Below are 19,037 nucleotides of genomic sequence, written 5' to 3'. Positions count from 1 at the left end.
AGTTCCTAGCATGTACCAAGATCTATATAATTCAAGCTGTCAGCTTTGCATCATTGTTTACTGGGTCAATTCACTGTTTTCTTAGAAGAAACACTTCTTTTGAAATCTCTAATGTTTCCAAATTTTATTAAAGCAAATGTTGATATGGTTCCCTCTATCTTTTCCTGTTTAGGTGGAATAATTATAATCCACCCCTTCTGATTCGTTCTTCAAGAAGATGGGAAATTCTTACGCGGGGCAACTTAACTCAACACGTTTTGAAGAAGTATTGCACAATTCTATCGAAGCTTCTCTCCGATCCAGTAATTTAGTCCCAAGGCCCATTTTTTCACAGCTATACTTAGAAGCCGAGCGGCAGCTTTCGTCTCTAGAAGGTAAGAAGTGCTCCTTTAAAAGATAATATTTGTAGATCGGGGTTGGGTCCTTGGGTGACTTGTTTATTTTCTTGCAGACATTTCATTACCTAACTAGGATTGATGATGTTACCTAGTTGGGTAATGAAATGTCTGCAAGAAAGCAATCTAGCTCAGAGAGCACTAAGGACCTCAAAGTGCTCCTTCACTATTGTTACCTAAAAAACACCCAGTTCTCAAGGTAATGGGCATCATCCAACAGTATGCCAGTGGGCTTTCAATCACAGAATGGAATGTTCACTAGCTCTGTTCATCCTTCCATTTTATGGAATATGTCACAATCCTCCAAAATAGATCTAGATATGGATACAACTGCAAAATGGGCCTCTTAGTGAATATTTATTCATAAAAAACGCTTAGAATAGAATAGAATAGAATAGAATAGAATAGAATAGAATAGAATAGAATAGAATAGAATAGAATAGAATAGAGCTGGAAGGGACCTTGGAGGTCTTCTAGTCTAGCCCCTGCTCAATCAGGAGAGCCTATACCATCTCAGACAGGTGAATGTCTAGTCTCTACTTTAAAATCTCCAGTGATGGAGAGTCCACAATTTTTGGCTGTAAGCTGTTCCACTGGTTAATTGTCCTCCCTGTCAGGAAGTTAATTCAGGTTGCTTCTCTCTTTGATCAGTTTCCAACCATTGCTTCTCGTCCTTCCCTTTGGTGCTTTGGTGAACAACCTGGCCCCCTTTGCCTTGTGGCAGCCCCACAGATACTGGAACACTGCTACCATGTCTCCCCTATTCCTTCTTTTCTTTAGAGTAGCCAAACCCAAGTCCCATAGCTGTTCTTCGTATGTTTTAGTCTCCAGGCCTTTGATTCATCTTTGTTGTTCTTCTCTGATTTTTCCCCCCAAACTCTCAACATCTTTTTTGTGATATGGTCACCAAAACTGGCTTCAGTATTCCAGATCTGGTCTTACCAGGGTTTTATAAAGTGGTACTGATACTGCATGTGATCTTGATTCTATGCTTCTGTTTATACAATCCAGGATTGCTTTAGCTTTTTTAGTTGCTGCTGCACACTGCTGGCTCATAGTCAAGTGATCGTCCACTAGGAGCCCAAGGTCCCTGTCACAGTTACTGTTTTTGCTTGTACATAGAAGATTAATATAGGAAGATGACAGCTTATCAAGAACCATTCTTCCAGAAATAATTAGTGTATTCTTATAGTTCTTATTATTTTGCTGATACAGGATTAGAATGTTGTAAAGTCCTCCCTGTGTTGATACATAGGCAAAAATTCTCACTGAGTTTTGTTTTCAACTAGGGAGAGTCAGAAAAAAATAATAAATAAAAAGGAAAACTTTACATGACTCATCAGTAAGACAAAAGCAAAGCCTCACCTCTATTTCCAAAGGTCCTTGTTTTTGTGATTATTGAACACATTAAGGGAGCCTAGCCAATTTCAATTGGTCTGACCAGTACTGTTCATTAATTCACCATATAGAAAGGGCTTTTGATACAAAAACCAGCAAATGTTACTGTTCAGAGTCTTTGAAATATGTCAGGGAGAAAGGATTCTATTTCTGTATGGAGATGTCTCCAACTGCCACTTTAAAAAAAAACAAACTCCCACATATTTAACTGAGACTTATGCTGTATTGAGTGTATATCAGCTCACAGCTTTTTGAAGTTTGTAAATTTGATTTAGTGTAGTAAACTGGACCCCTTCATGGATTATTGCCTTGTCGTGGTGAAGGGGCTTGCGTAATTCAATGAAGCTATGAGCTATGCCGTGCAGGGCCACCCAAGATGGAAAGGTCACAGCAGAGAGTTCTGACAAAACGTGATCCACTGGAGAAGGAAATGGCAAACCACTCCAGTATCTTTGCCATGAAAACCCTATGGACAGTACCAAAAGGCAAAATGATATGACGCTGGAAGATGAGCCCCTCAGGTCGGAAGGCGTCCAATATGCTACTGGGGTAGAGCAGAGGGCTAGTACTAGTAGCGCCAGAAAGAATGAAGCGACTGGGCCAAAGCCGAAAGGACGCTCAGCTGTGGATATGTCTGGTGGTGAAAGGAAAGTCTGATGCTGTAAAGATTTTTTCTCCATAGGAACCTGGAATGTAAGATCCATGAATCAAGGCAAGCTGGACGTGGTCAAAAAAGAGATGACAAGACTGAACATCGACATCTTAGGTATCAGTGAACTAAAATGGACAGGAATGGGTGAATTTAATTCAGATGACCATCAGGTATACTACTGCGGGCAAGAATCCCTCAGAAGAAATGGAGTAGCCTTCATAGTCAATAAAAGAGTAGGAAAAGCAATACTGGGATACAATCCTCAAAATGACAGAATGATCTTAGTTCGAATCCAAGGCAAACCATTCAATATCACAGTAGTCCAAGTCTATGCCCCAACCACCAGTGCTGAAGAGGATGAAATTGACCAGTTCTATGAAGCCCTACAGCACCTTATAGAACTAACACCAAAAAATGATGTCCTTATCATCATGGGGGATTGGATTGCTAAAGTAGGAAGCCAAAAGATAAGCGGAATAACAGGCAAGTTTGGCCTTGGAGTACAAAATGAAGCAGGGCACAGGCTGATAGAATTTTGTCAAGAGAATACAATGGTCATAGCAAACACTCTTTTCCAACAACCCAAGAGACGGCTCTACACATGGACATCACAGACGGTCAACACAGAAATCAGATTCACTATATGCTCTGCAGCCAAAGATGGAGGAGCTCTATACAGTCAGTAAAAACAAGACCAGGAGCTGACTGTGGCTCAGACCATGAGCTTCTCATTGCAAAGTTTAGGCTTAAACTGAAGAAAGTAGGAAAAAGCACTAGGCCAGTCAGGTATGAATTAAATCATATCCCTGTTGAATATACAGTAGAGGTGACAAATAGATTTAAGGAATTAGATCTGATAGACAGAGTGCCTGAAGAACTATGGACAGAGGTTTGCAACATTGTACAACAGGTAGCAACTAAAATCATCCCAAAGAAAAAGAAATGCAAGAAAGCAAAATGGCTGTCTGAGGAAGCTTTGCAAATAGCTGAGGAAAGGAGGGAAGCGAAAGGCAAGGGAGAAAAAGAAAGATACGCTCAATTGAATGCAGAATTCAAGAGAATAGCTAGAAGAGATAAGAATGCCTTCTTAAATGAACAGTGCAAAGAAATAGAAGAAAACAATAGAATAGGGAGGACCAGAGATCTTTTCAAGAAAATTGGAGAGATGAAGGGAACGTTTCATGCAAAATGGGCATGATAAAGGACCAAAATGGCAGGGACCTAACAGAGGCAGAAGAGATTAAGAAGAGGTGGCAAAATTACACAGAAGAACTATACAAGAATGAGCTTAATGTCCCTGATAATCACAATGAGGTGGTCACTGACCTTGAGCCAGACATCCTAGAATGTGAAGTGAAGTGGGCCTTAGAAAAGCTGAGCAACAACAAAGCTAGTGGATGTGACAGTATTCCAGCTGAGCTATTAAAAATCTTAAAATGTGATGCAGTAAAAGTGCTACACTCAATTTGCCAGCAAATTTGGAAAACTCAACAGTGGCCACAGGATTGGAAAAGATCAGTTTACATTCCAATTCCAAAAAAAGGCAGTGCCAAAGAATGTTCAAACTACCGCACCATTGCACTCATTTCTCATGCTAGTAAAGTTATGCTTAAAATCCTACAAGCTAGACTCCAGCAGTATGTGGACCGAGAACTACCAGAAGTACATGCAGGATTTCGAAGAGGCAGAGGAACTAGAGATCAAATTGCCAACATACGTTGGATCATGGAGAAAGCTAGGGAGTTCCAGAAAAACATCTACTTCTGCTTCATTGACCATACTAAAGCCTTTGATTGTGTGGATCATAACAAACTGTGGCAAGTTCTTAAAGAGATGGGAGTACCAGACCATCTTATTTGTCTCTTGAGAAACCTATATGTGGGCCAAGAAGCAACAGTGAGAACGGGACACGGAACCACTGATTGGTTCAAAATTGGGAAAGGAGTTTGGCAAGGCTGTATACTGTCACCCTGCCTATTTAACTTATATGCAGAGCACATCATGAGAAAGGCAGGGTTAGAGGAATCAAAAGTTGGAATTAAGATTGCTAGAAGAAATATCAACAACCTAAGATATGCAGATGATACCACAATGGCAGAAAGTGAAAAAGAGCTAAAGAGCCTCTTGTTGCGGGTGAAGAAGGAGAGTGCAAAACTTGGGTTGAAACTTAACATTAAGAAAACCAAGATCATGGCATCCGGCCCTCTCAATTCCTGGCAAATAGATGGGGAAGAAACGGAGGTAGTGACCAATTTTATTTTCCTGGGCTCCAAGATCACTGCAGATGGGGACTATAGCCAAGAAATTAAAAGACGCTTGCTCCTGGGGAGGAAAGCCATGGCAAATCTAGACAGCACACTAAAAAGCAGAGACATCACCCTGTCAACAAAAGTGCATATAGTCAAGGCTATGGTCTTCCCAGTTGCAATGTATGGCAGTGAAAGCTGGACCATAAAAAAGGCTGAGCGCCAAAGAATTGAGGCCTTTGAACTATGGTGGTGGAGAAGACTCCTGCGAGTCCCTTGGACTGCAAGGCGATCAAACCGGTCAGTCCTAGAGGAGATCAACCCTGACTGCTCTTTAGAAGGCCAGATCCTGAAGCTAAAACTCAAATACTTTGGCCACCTAATGAAAAGGAAGGACTCACTGGAGAAGAGCCTAATGCTGGGAAAGATTGAGGGCAATAGAAGAAGGGGACGACAGAGAATGAGGTGGCTGGATGGAGTCACTGAAGCAGTAGGCATGAGCTTAAATGGACTCCAGAAGATGGTAGAGGACAGGAAGGCCCGGAGGAACGTTGTCCATAGGGTCGCGATGAGTCGGACACGACTTCGCAGCTAACAACAATAAGTAAACTGGAAAGAAATACAACATTTGTGACTGGATCCTAACCATGCTTTTGGTAAAAATGAGCATAGTTGGAACAAACAGGATTCAATATAATAAAGTAAATGGCAAATTGCAAACTCACGAATCAGTGTTTCAAACAACAATTATTTTGGTGATGAATAATAATATTGATAAAGAGCTGATAGTATTTTTACATTTAAACGCATTCTTATACTTCATCATTTTGAACAAACAATATTGTGTTCTGGTTAAAGTCCAACCTGTGGACTTCAAAAACATTAGAATAGCTTAAAAGTATCAGAAAATATACCAGTTTTATTTTACTTTAATCGACAGCACTTATATACAATATTTTGGACCCTGTTATTATCCTATACTGCTTCCATTGAGGTGCAAATCATATATATATATATATATATATATATATATATATATATATATATATATATATATATATATATATATATATATATATATATATAATATTTTATTAGTTTTCTAGTTTTACAATTTTAAGTACTTAATAAACAACGTGTTGCCTGGGTTCATAAGTAATTAAGTGGTACATATTAACTTCTTCAATCTAGGCCCAATATTACACCATCCAATGCTTCCTCTCTTCTTCCAGTAGTACACATTTTCCCACACTAGGCAAATACAATTCTTATTGTTGTTAATACATATACAATTGAATATCAACATCTTTGTTATATTGTCTTAATAGTATCAATAATGTTCTTGATAAACTTTAGAATCTCCTACATCACTGTGGAAATATTTCCTTTAATTCATTTCTGTTTTCCTTTACCTGTGATCTTCCAGATTATTGAAAGAATAAGCAATACCCTTATTTTAGCATCCACTTATTTGTTTGGGTATTCTCAGTGTGGAATACCTGTGATCTTGGAACTTTGCACCAGCAATAAAATAAAGCGAATTGTGATATCAGGTGGGGAAAGGCTGTTTCTACAATTGTTCCAAGATGATGGGGTTGTCTCTTTTCATATGTATGTGATATTTATTCATTCATTTTTACTTATCATTGAATCAAAATAGACTCAGAGCAGTTTACACAATAGTCAACACTAAAAGATTCATAAAAATCCCCTTGGTACATATAACTAAAATTAAAATTATCTAAAATATAAATGAAGTCACAAATCTGTTCCTGTCAAATAGCAACAGCATTTAGACTTATATACCGCTTCACAGTGCTTTATGCGCCTCTCTAAGTGGTTTACAGAGTCAGCCTGTTGCTCCCAACAATCTGAGTCCTCATTTTACCGACCTTGGAAAGACAGAAGGCTGAGTCAACCCTGAGCCAGTGAGACTTGAACTGCCAAATTGCTGTCAGCCGGTATTCAGCAGAAGTAGCCTGCAGTACTGCATTCTAACCACTGTGCTACCAGGACTCATAGCTTTTAAAGCTTTTAAAAATCTACAACAACAACAACAACAACAACAACAACAACAACAACAACAACAACAACAACAACAACAACAACAACAATAATAATAATAATAATAATAATAATAATAATAATAATAATAAAAATCTTGGCAGCAGTATGAAAGTGGTTTGTCACTGCATTTTTCTGGATGTGGTTTAGGTAGCCCAGTCTAGTCTGTTTCCCAGGAATTAAAACAAACAAATAAATGTCCTTCAGGTCTTCTGTCCAAGTACTTACTAGGCCTACCCCTATTTAGCTTGCAAACTCAGACAAGCAAATAAGGTGCCAAGTTCTTATTGGATAAATCAAACATCTGGAAAAAGTCCAAACAATTAAATCATTAGGGGACATGACTTTCTTTCATGGTCTGTTGGGTAAATAAAATTCTTTGTCTATTGATTCAGATATAATTTTTCTTAGATGCCTAATTTTGGCTTAACATGCTAAATATGCAATAGAAGAAATACTAAATATTAACTGGAATTTTATCATTTGATCATTTTAAAAACTATCATAATTTTCAGTTTATATATGTGCCCAGTTGAAAGTGCTGGCTTTGATCATGAAAGTTCTGAGTGTTTGAGACTAGGACATGAAAAGATGCTTTCTTCTATAAATACCTATATGGACCTTGAGATTATTCCCAGAGGTCCTTATTCAGATGCCTTCATAGATCCCAGTAACATTACTGGGTCTTGACATTTCATTTGTGCCTCCTCTACCTAGGTAGGTGAATTAATAAAAATACATTTGCTTCAGTATTTTCCCCTGTTAGCCTGAGTGCTGACTTGTTGTTGTTGTTAGTTGCGAAGTCGTGTCCGACCCATCGCGACCCTATGGACAATGTTCCTCCAGGCTTTCCTGTCCTCTACCATCTTCTGGAGTCCATTTAAGCTCACGCCTACTGCTTCAGTGACTCCATTCAGCCACCTCATTCTCTGCAATCCCCTTCTTCTATTGCCCTCAATCTTTCCCAGCATTAGCCTCTTCTCCAGTGAGTCCTTCCTTCTCATTAGGTGGCCAAAGTATTTGAGTTTCAGCTTCAGGATCTGACCTTCTAAAGAGCAGTCAGGATTGATCTCCTCTAGGACTGACCGGTTTGATCGCCTTGCAGTCCAAGGGACTCGCAGGAGTCTTCTCCAGCACCATAGTTCAAAGGCCTCAATTCTTTGGCGCTCGGCCTTTCTTATGGTTCAACTTTCACTGCCATACATTGCAACTGGGAAGACCATGGCCTTGACTATACGCACTTTTGTTGACAGGGTGATGTCTCTGCTTTTTAGTGTGCTGTCTAGATTTGCCATGGCTTTCCTCCCGAGGAGCAAGCAATAAAAAGCAATAAAAATACATTTGCTTCAGTATTTTCCCGTTAGCCTGAGTGCTGACTACTGTATATTGATTTTACTTTCTATTGCTCAAGTATCCACACTCCCCCCCCTCTTTGCATTAGTGGCTTATCCATAATTAAAGAACAGTTCATACAATTATTCAAAAACTTATTCATTTGATTTATAATGATTGATGTTTATTTTCTGGGTTTTACTTGGAGAGAGTTTACTCGTGAATGCTTGTTACTGAAACACTGAAGCTTTGCTGATTTCTTCCATGTATGAAGCAGCTGTCAGGGTTTGGAAGTTGTCCCAGGGGTCCATATAGCTATGGATGTTCTGTGGTGTTTTTTGTGAGGTATGAATCAGGTGATATGATTGCTGCACATTGATTCTGTCTATAAACTTTGTGCAGATTGTTCTCAAAATGTACATCCCATATATGCATGTTGCGCATTTTATTAATGTTCCCACTGTGCCATATACTTTTGAAATTCTTTTTTTATAACCATCTTTTCTTTATTTTTTTATAAACACAAATCCTTAATATTTTAGCAGCAACATGTTGTCTGGGTCCCAATATTTAGCTTACTAATACACATTAAACTCCTTTCTCTCTACCTCATTTTTCTAACCACTGATAAAATAGATCCCATGTTCTATTCTGAATCTTCTTTCTCCTTCATTTTCAATGTAAATCTTTCCATTTCCACACAGTCCAAATTTTTCCTGATTATCTTTTCCTCCACTGGTAATTCTTCATCTTTCCAAGATTGAGCAAATACAATTCTCGCTGCCTTTTACATTTGAAATTCTTATTCAGTTTGATCTTTCATAATCAAGTGCCTTCAAAATATATAGGTCTACAATTTTCATTGATTCCAGCCTGTATGTATATGTATACTTCTGCATGTCTGGAAGATGTCAAATGAGAAAATACTGAGTTTGCTCATGAAATGAATACAAATGCATACCCGCCGCTCTCTCCCTCCCTCCTTCCCTCCCTCCCTCCCTCCCTCCCTCCCTCTCTCTCTCTTCTCTCTCTCTCTCACTATATTTGTATCCATAGCTTTCTTGTCTGTCTGTCTGTCTGTCTGTCTCTCAACAGCTGTAAATATGGAACAGCTGTTACTAATAAGGTAACTTGCTTGCTTATCCTAAAGTGCAATTTATCTGAGTTCTAGTGATAGTAGTAACTGTGAGAGGGATCTCTGAGTCCTAGTGGACAATCACTTAAATATGAGCCAGCAGTGTGCTGCAGCTGCCAAAAAAGCCAACACAGTGCTAGGCTGCATTAACAGAGCGATAAAATCAAGATCACGTGAAGTATTAATACCAATTTACAATGCCTTGGTAAGGCCACACTTGGAATACTGCATCCAGTTTTGGTCACCACGATGTAAAAAAGATGTTGAGAGTATAAAACAGGGGTTTCAAACTCAATTTCATTGAGGGCCGCATCAGCATTGCGGTTGCCCTCAGGGGGCCGGGTGGGTGCGGCCAGGGTGGGCGCAGCCTACTGGGTGGGCGTGGCTGGAGTGTGTGTGGTCTACTGGGTGGATATGGCCAGCTCTACATCATTCATGTCAAGGGTGCCTATGGGGGCCTGGGCAGGAGTGGGACAGATCTGTGGGTCTCTGGCAGAAGGAGATCGGACCGGGGCAAGTGCCAAGGCATGGTCCACTGGAGGAGCCTCACTGTTCATCTCAGGCCATGCCGGGGGGGGGGGCTGGATGGTGGCGTGGAGGTCAAATGCCCAGCCCAAGCACCCGCAGCACTAAGCCCAGCTCCACTTCCCCAAGGGGGCACCTATCTGCACTTACCTCCTCAAGGCTGCTGCTGATGTGCTTGCTCTCCTTAGCCAGGTTGCTTATGATGGGTACAAGGGCAAAGTCAAGAGGGAGGCCCACTCCCTCTCCATGTGAGGAGACCTGGCTTTGTATCCAAAGCTTCCTTAGCAATAGAATGGGAGACCCCCCAGGACAGGCCAGGAGGAGGGGGCAAGGGGATGGTGAAAGGGCAGCAGGGAAGGACTAAGGCAGGACTTACCTCAGACCCTCCCTCTCCCTCCTTCCTTCCTTCCTTCCTTCCTTCCTTCCTTCCTTCCTTCCTTCCTTGCTTGCTTCCTTCCTTCCTTCCTTCCTTCCTTCCTTCCTTCCTTCCTTCCTTCCACTGGTGGGAAAATATTTGAGATAAGGGTGAAAAACAGGCAAGAAACACAGCTGGGGAAGTATCATCCTTCATGAGGAATGAAGAAATGCACCATTTCCTGGAAGTGGCCAGCACATGGCCCTCGCCTACTTCACATATCTGGCTTGGTGGGCTCTGGGAGAGGGGATGCCATGAGCAGCATGAGAGTCGATGTTACCTGTGCAATGCTGCCCAGCCCCTAGCCTGTCTGAAGTAGGGAGGGCCATGTGCTGGCCACTTCCAGGCAATGGTGCATTTCTTCATTCCCCACAAAGGGTGATACTTACCCAGCGCACGCCCAGTGGGCGGGGCCGACGTGGCAAGGACTGGTCCCTCGCTGTTTCCAGATGGCCTTGTGGAGCTAATACTGAATGCGTTTCAGCACAGATGGCCACCACGAAATTGTACGTTGTCTCCTGGCCAGCCTGGGCCAGGGCCAAGGCAGCGGGGGCTGTTCCCTCACTGTTTCCAGGATGGGTTCACGGGCCACATGAAACCACTTTGCAGGCCGGATCCGGCCTCCGGGCCTTGTGTTTAACATGTCTGCTATAGAAAGAGTACAGAGAAGAGCAACAAAGATGATCAGGGGACTGGAGGCTAAAACATATAAGGAATGGTTGCTGGAATTGGGTATGTCTAGTTTAATGAAGAGAAGGACTTGGGGTGACATGATAACAGTGTTCCAATATCTCAGGGGCTGCCACAAAGAAGAGGGAGTCAAGCTATTTTCCAAAGTGGCTGAAGGCAGGACAAGAAGCAACAGATGTAAACTAACCAAAGAGAGAAGCAACCTAGAACTAAGGAGAAACTTCCTGACCGTTAGAACAATTAACCAGTGGAACAACCTTCCTCCAGAAGTTGTGAATGCTCCAATACTGGAAGTTTTTAAGAAGAGACTGGACAGCCATTTGTCCAAAATGGTATAGGGTTTCCTGCCTAAGCAGGGGGTTGGACTAGATGACCTCCAAGGTCCCTTCCTCCTCCTCCTCCTTGTTATTATTGTTGTTATTATTATTATTATTATTATTATTATTATTATTATTATTATTATCTCTTTAGCAGGCAATAGGGTAGATAATGAGGAAGAGGAGGAGGAAGAAGAAGATGATGATGAAGGTTCAGAAACAAGTAGCCCTCATGTTACTTATCAGATGAAACCACCACCTGAAGGTTGTTGCACTACTGATGGTAAGAAATTAATGTTATTTGGATGGTTAATTTATAGGCATGCTATAGATCTGCATTCCCCAATCTTTCCGGCTCAGCAGACCAGCAGTGCTGGGGAAGGGAGGAGAGGGGAATTTTTCATGTGCTCACTCATCCATCACTTCCACGGCCTGGTTCCAAACAGGCTGCGGACCAGGGATTGGGGACTCCTGTTATAGATGACTAAGATGTATTTTTTATATCAGCGACATGTAATTATTTGTTTAGTATAAAATGGAACCAAATTGTAAAATCCAGCCAGAGCTGGATTTTACATGTACAAATACATAATATTGATAAAGAGTGACTCCTTTTCACTGTTTCCATAAAATTTAAGGACTGGTTTTAAGTTTTATTATGCTGCAGGAAAAATTGTGTACTGTACTGCAGCATCTTAAGAGGCTCATATGATTTCTGCACACCAATTACGATATTATTTTAAAAATGCATAGGAAAATAGATACTGGAGACTGGTTATAAGCTGATCTTTTCCCAACATTCCATTTTTTCCATTGTGAGGGAGTATATTTTCATTACTATTTCAGTTTTCACATAGTAGAGTCTGTCCATTTTTTAATGGTGAGCCAGTCATTAGGGAGCTCAGACTGAAATTTACCACCTCAATAAATTTTATCCTTAATCAAAACCTTTTATATATTATGTCCACATATTTTATATCTTTTATTTATACACTATGTCAAAATGTCTGTATATATTAAAAAAATCATAGGATTTGAAAATTAGAATTTAGATCAAGTTTAATTTATAATCCATCTCCTCCCACACATTTTTCATGTTCTACCATGCCGATTATAAAAATGTTTTGTCAAATTATTGATTATAATCAAAATTCTTTTAACTTGTAAATTAAAAATATTGGAGTATAACTGTAAGAAAAGAAGTATGTATATTGGCAGAATATATTCTATCTAGATCATCTGTGAATGACATCTCTCATAGAAAGCGTACATCAAAGATTCCCATGATAGATTTTAAGATCACGTTTAGTGATTGATTGTGTGCTAATATTATTTAATCTGAAGCTCTTTATACTGATCAATGTCGTTATTTTTTTTACCTGGAAATCATTTGGAAATATGTTATACTTGAGATTTGTATATGCTGCTACCCTGAAAGTGCATTTTTATGTAAATCTTTGTTTTATGTTTGGAAAGACATGTTGGCACTTCTGTTGCCAGCATTAGCTGCAGGCATTAAAAATAATCCTATTTGTCACATTCTGTCACAATATATATAGACAGCAATATATAGCTGTATACTAAGAAAGTTGGCAAGGCACCAGAGCTTGCACGTGGCATATGACTCAACTTTCCATCCTTCTGAGGTTGGTAAAATGAAGACCTAGATCAGTGATGGCGAACCTTTTATAGACTGAGTGCCCAAATTGCAACCCAAAACCCACTTATGCATTGTCGAGTGCCGGGTGGGCATGGCCCATTGGGTGGGCGTGGCCCATTGGGTGGGCGTGGCTGAGGTGGTAATGGCAGACTGGGTGGGACTAAAAAATTCAGTCAATCAATTCCAACTTTACGAGATATTTTTCCCTGTGAGAAGTTGAAATTGATTGATTGATTGAAACTTTGTTTTGTTTTGTTTTTTGCACACGGTAGCGGAGGCCTAAAGCGAAAAGGTTTATAAAACCTAGCTGAAGGCCTAGGACTGGGGCGATGGCGTGTGTGCCCACAGAGAGGGCTGTGCGTGCCACCTGTGGCACGCGTACCATAGGTTCGCCACCATGGACCTAGATTGTTGGGGGCAGTTATGCTGACTCTGTAAATCCCTTACAAAGGGCTGTAGAGCACTATGAAGCAGTATATAAGTCTAAGTGCTATTTCTATGTACTGAGGAAGACTTAGTGGTGTTCATGCTATTTGCCCTAAGTTTCATATAAGACTATACAAAACAAAGAGTCTTTGAAGGTTGTTATGTATCCTAAACATGACCATGACAGAATCAAGCAATTGTTCCTTATTGAGGAACAGAAGTTGGTTGTCAAATTTGTATTGTCTGCCCAATAAATGAAAATGTTTTTTTTTAAAAAAGGAAATACCGTGCTGTGTTTCAAATAGTAGATAAGTCCTTGACTTACAACTGTTCATTTAGTGACCATTTGAAGTTACAACAGCACTGAAAAAAAGTGACTTATGACTATTTTTCACACTTACGACCATTGCAGTATCCCCATGGTCGCATGATCAGCTTTTGGACATTTGGCAACTGGTTCATATTTATGATGTTTGCAGTCTCCCAGTGATCCCCTTTTGCAGCTTTCTGACAAAGCAAAGTCAACGGGGAAGCCGTTGTCTAACTTAACAACTGCATTGATTTACTTAACAAATATGGCAAGAAAGGTTGTAAAATGGGACAAAACTCATTTAACAACTGCCTCACTTAGCAACAGAAATTTTGGGTTCAGTTGTGATTGTAAGTCGAGGACCAAAATTCTGTGAACAGGCGGCCCATTTGTCCCACCTTCTGCTACTGTTTCCAGTTGCTGAAAAGAATATATAAAACATGTAGGGGATAATTTTCTCAGGAAATTGCACGTTGCACTCTTTGCACGTGGGATCTAAAAAAAAGAATGATTATGCAATATTTTGAAGGGCAAATCTACACCCTTATGAACATGTGAACACAAATACCCTCTTATCCACTAAGAATGTTTTGACTCCAGTCCAAGGTTAAAATCATAGCCAGGTCATTTTGGCTTACCAGTGCCTGAACTACACCTTGAATTACTGGGTTATTTTTGCACATTTCCACTGCCAGTTTTTTTTCTTTTAAAGTTTAGCAGGGGTTTGCCAATAGGTGCTGACTATCAGTATTTGAATTAAGGAGTTTTTCCCAAAGGTTAAAGAAAGGTAAAGACTTTTGAGCAAGTAAGTGAACCTTTCCTTTCTCTTTTTTAAATATTTTTTGTTTGTTTGTGCAGTTTTAAAATGGTAAACAGAACTCTTGATAATGATGTGAGGAAGAAATTTCTAAGCTGAATTTCCCTTTCATCTTGCCATTTTAAAGCAGATTTAATCATAGCCAGCTATTTGTTACCTTTTTTTTCCGTTATTAGTTATTCTTCTGTTTACATTTTTTTGGTAAACTTTCTGTGCAAATATTTTCCAAACTGCTGATTTCTTTTGCTCCTTTATGTTAATGCTTCTTTGCAATATATGTCGCTACGTGTTCCATCGTCGAATCGTATATCAAGCTAACTAAGTGGGTCTTATAGATAGATGAGAGCACTTTTCATACTCCCCAGCTTTAGTTTTGTTTTATTGGCAAACTTGATGAAGCCTGTTGTCCTTTTTCTTCCTCTCCAGGTTTCTGTCAGACAGGTAAAGACCTCAGGCTAGCGTCTATTTTAAATGAACCAATTGAAGTGCCTTCAGGATTTTTACTGGTTGGTGCAAAATCACCAACCTTACCTGATCACCTTTTGGTGTGTGCTGTGGATAAGCGATTCTTGCCCGATGACTATGGGCGCAATGCTTTACTAGGTAAGTGGAATTGATAATTCCCTTTGTTGTCATTCAATAACATTAGTTGAACAATCTAATCTTCTGCAGTTTGCTCTCTTATCCTTGAAAACATACAATATGAACACGAACACCAGTTCAAATATCTTGACTCTAGTCTATGTTTAAGAACATAGTAAGGTCATTTTGGCTTACCAATGCCTGGATTATACCTGGAAATATTTTTGCACATTTCCACTGTCATTTTTTTAAAAAAAGTTTTTAAAAGTTCCCTTTCTACTGCCTTGGAATGGTTTTATTTTAAGGTATGATGTTGGTAAATTACTTATTGGTCAAGCTATGTTCTTAGGAATCCAGAAGTCATTGTACATTCTAAATATCATTTTATCATTACATTCTTTATATAGTTTATTAGTATGTTTGTTAACAACTGCTGTTAAGTTACTCTAAATTCAGCCTGACCTTATTGGAAACTGCAGTAGATCTTTCAACTTTGGAATATAAATGTCCTGTCAGGTAGCCATATTTTTATGTTTAATTGGTAGTACTCTAAATAAATAATGAAGAAAATATATTTATTTTTATACAGCTAAAAGACATACCAAGAAATACTATTTCCAAATCAGGCTCATTTATGATCATTTTAAGATGGATTAATAAACCTTGTCCTTGTCACATAAATCTACCCTACAAGTTGCCATTTGTGCATCTGACCTTGGAGGTTTAGTCAATCTGACAGGAGCCAGTGATTTGTAGATCTTAGACATGGACTTGGACAGGGAAAATAAGGATGGCCTAGGTCTAATTTGTCTCTTTCTCTCTTCTAGCTTGCTTTAGTTACAGAACTGCTGACTGGCAGGAAAGAAAAGGGATAAAACAATCTCGAAGGAATGCAAAATAAACATGGGATGAATAGATAGATGTTAGTCAAATTAATTTTGTGAGTGGAAGAAGATGTCAAGCCAGGCTAAACTCTGAAAGAAACTAGGTTGGTGCTGAACAAATCTGTTAATGAGGCTTTTAACAGCTACAGCTCAGATCTAGTGTATAACTTCAGAGAAAACACAATGACTTCTCAAGTAAATTTACTCAAGCATATTTTGAAATTTTGTTAGAAAGTTTTCCATACTGTATATAAGTCATCCTTTTACTGGACAGAAAAAGCGTTTGATGTTTGAGTGGCCATTAGTCGTATTACTAGCAACAAAGATCTACAGAGGCCTGCCAATAAAAATCAAAGGAAAACCACGTGAACCCATATAAATAAATTTAAGATTTCAGTTTATAGCCAGCTCTGTGGGAAGGGGCAGAGTAGATAAATTGTCAAGCAATAATATGTTTTGCTGTAAGATCTTGCTGTCTTTGATGGGTTACAATACAATTGGGCAGCAATAGTAAAGGAATTAAAGGGGCTATAAATTAGCAATGTGTTGTCATTTTAAAGATACAGGGAGTAGTGTTGAATCACTCAGCCCATTCATTGCTCCTGCTATTAACAGTTTAAAGTTCCTAGGGTTGTTAAATCAGAGGAAGTAGTATATGTGTTAATTGCATGCTAAACTACAAGAGAAAAAGATACTAAGAAACGTTTGGTAATAATAACTAGTGCTATATTTGTATGTACATTTGTGAGTATGTTGAATTGAACACTGGTGTGCGTCATGTATATATTCTTTACATTATTTACCCAGTGATCATTTTGAGTTCCCTTCAATTCAGTCTCTTTCTAAACTTTTGAATCTATGATATCTGCAGCAATGATGACCTTAAAAGAACAACGTCTACCCAGTGATGTTTTACTAGAGTTGCCCTGCATCTGATGTCTGATGCAAATTATATCATTTGCATGATGAAACAGTCCCATATTTTTCACCGGTTCCCTGCTAGCTCTGTCAATGCCCATGATTTAAAGAATTTGAAGCAGAAGTTCATTTATTTACTTACAGGGCTTGCGGGGGGGGGGGACTCCAATTGGATGTCTCTTGAGACATATTCAGTTCTCCCATCCATAACTGGAATTAAAACTCTACAAAATCAAGTTTAAAAATAAATGATATCTTATAATAAATAATAACATAAAACTGAAAGACATACTGTTTCTTCTCAAGATTGATAGGTGTAGCAAATTGGCCTCCATGGCCTTATGGAACAGATTTTTACTAATTTGTTGAAAGCCAGGAGGGAGGAGGTTAATACTGTTCCATGCAGGGGGTTGGAAACTGCTTCTATGGTCCATGAGGATGGCCCTGAATGAGGAGACATCTAAAGAGTTCTCCTCCCCCAGGCCCTTTATTGGGTGGGCAGTTGTTATTGGGAGACACTGGTTTTGCAGATGTCTAAGTCCCTGTAACACTTTAAAGGTATCAGCCGGTACCTTGAACTGCACCCAAACAATTTAAGCCACCACATTTTGGACCACTTGTAACTTCTGAATGCTGAAGGTCCACCCCATTTAGAGTCCTTTGGAGTAGTCCAGTTGAGAGGTAGCCAAGGGAAAAAAATCCTTTGCCTTCTGGTGCTTTCCAAAGCACCAGAAGGCAGGACAAGAAACAATGGGTGGAAACTAATCAAGGAGAGAAGGAATTAAGGAGAAACTTCCTAACATTGAGAACAACCAGTGGAAAAGCTTGCCTTCAGAAGTTGTGGGTGCTTCATCACTGGAGATTTTAAAGAAAAGATAGGACAACCTCTTGTCCGAAATGGTATAGGCAACACTCTGCTTGAGCAGGGGGTTGGACTAGAAGACCTCCAAGGTCCCTTTCAGTTCTCTTCTGATTGATTGATTGAGCAACTTCAGTAGCATTTCCCATTTCCAGCAGGGTTGCAAATACCACACAAGATTTAGTTGTGCAAAAGCATCTTGGCCAAAGCTGCAAGAGCTGTGAATCCGAGAGGACCCCTAAGTTGAGAACCATCTAGATCGTGGGGAATACAGCCCCTTCCAGTGCTAAAACTAGAATCCAGTAGAATCTGACTTTAAATCTATGTTTCTTTGTCTTGGTAAGATTGAGTTTTAGCGTGTTCCTCCTCATCCAGTCTCAGATGACTTTCAGGTACCTAGACAGCCCTGTCACAGCATCTCATACTGAGCCGGGGTTGAGCTATAGTGTTGGCTGACTTCCAGGTGGGGAAAAAGGGGGGAACTGATACATTTCTAAACAGCGGAGACCTGTCTGAGGCAGAGACTGGTGACTGGGTGTCAAGCCCAGGACAGTGGAGTCTCTTCAGAGAAGCCAGATCATTCACATCTGCTCTGGAAGACTTGTGAGTAAGCAACTTGGGAGTAAGCAACAGCAAGCAAGAATGCTGGGAGCCATGAAAAAAAAAATAACCATGCTCATCCTGTTGAAGGATACTAGGTTTCCCAAATTTCCACTTTCAAAAGCACATTTGAAATATCACAAGTTCAAAAACTAGAGAGGTCTTCCGAATAGCAGAGTTATACCAGTTGGTGAGTGGTCCTTCAGCCAGGATTAAAAATTAAAACTGAATTCAAAGAAAGAAATATAAGGACTTAAAAATAATTAAAATCAAAAGGCTGGCTAAGAAATTAGGAAATTAACTAAGAAAGTTTTAAACCAACTAAAGGGAGGGTTGAATTTGGAATTTGAAGTGTTTTTGAAATAAATAAATAAATAAATAAATAAATAAATAAATAAATAAATAAATAAATAATATAAATCTCCATGGGAAAGAAGACTGGTTAGATTTTACAGAGACATTACACCAAGGGATGAACAAAACAGACAATGTGACGCTGCTGGATTTAAAAGAGAAAGAATTTTGCTTGAGATTGAGAGTAGCTACAGAACAACCTGACAAAGAAAGTAAAGAGAGGGTTGCTGAAACCTTTAAAAGATAAGACTGAGAGGAATAAGACGTGAATGCAAAAAATAAAATAAAATAATGGACAACTTACCGTATACAGATTCAATGCAAGAAATAAAAAAAAATCAAAACATGTACCAAGAAATTTATTTGTGCACTTTGTCAGGAAGAAGACAAGGAACCAGGCCAAACAACAATATCTTAGAATTTCTCCTCATGTTATGCCAACAACATGTCTAGGTGTC

At 39.5% G+C, this 19,037-nt stretch overlaps 1 protein-coding gene across 1 annotated transcript in view; it reads left to right on the top strand.

The window, feature by feature from the left end:
* Positions 1 to 217: 217 nt before the first annotated feature.
* Positions 218 to 19,037, top strand: part of GREB1 (growth regulating estrogen receptor binding 1) — a gene marked incomplete at both ends in the record, with an annotated part of 73,453 nt that continues 54,633 nt past the window's right edge. Inside the window, 3 exons of the mRNA XM_083363128.1 lie at positions 218 to 374; positions 11,324 to 11,452; positions 14,809 to 14,985. Coding sequence (XP_083219254.1) covers positions 218 to 374; positions 11,324 to 11,452; positions 14,809 to 14,985 — 463 coding nt within the window. The remainder of the gene's footprint in view (positions 375 to 11,323; positions 11,453 to 14,808; positions 14,986 to 19,037) is intronic.

The sequence above is a fragment of the Vipera ursinii genome (genome assembly GCF_947247035.1).
Source record: "Vipera ursinii genome assembly, chromosome: 1".
NCBI lineage: Eukaryota > Metazoa > Chordata > Lepidosauria > Squamata > Viperidae > Vipera > Vipera ursinii.
This window is presented reverse-complemented; position numbering and strand designations above follow the sequence as displayed.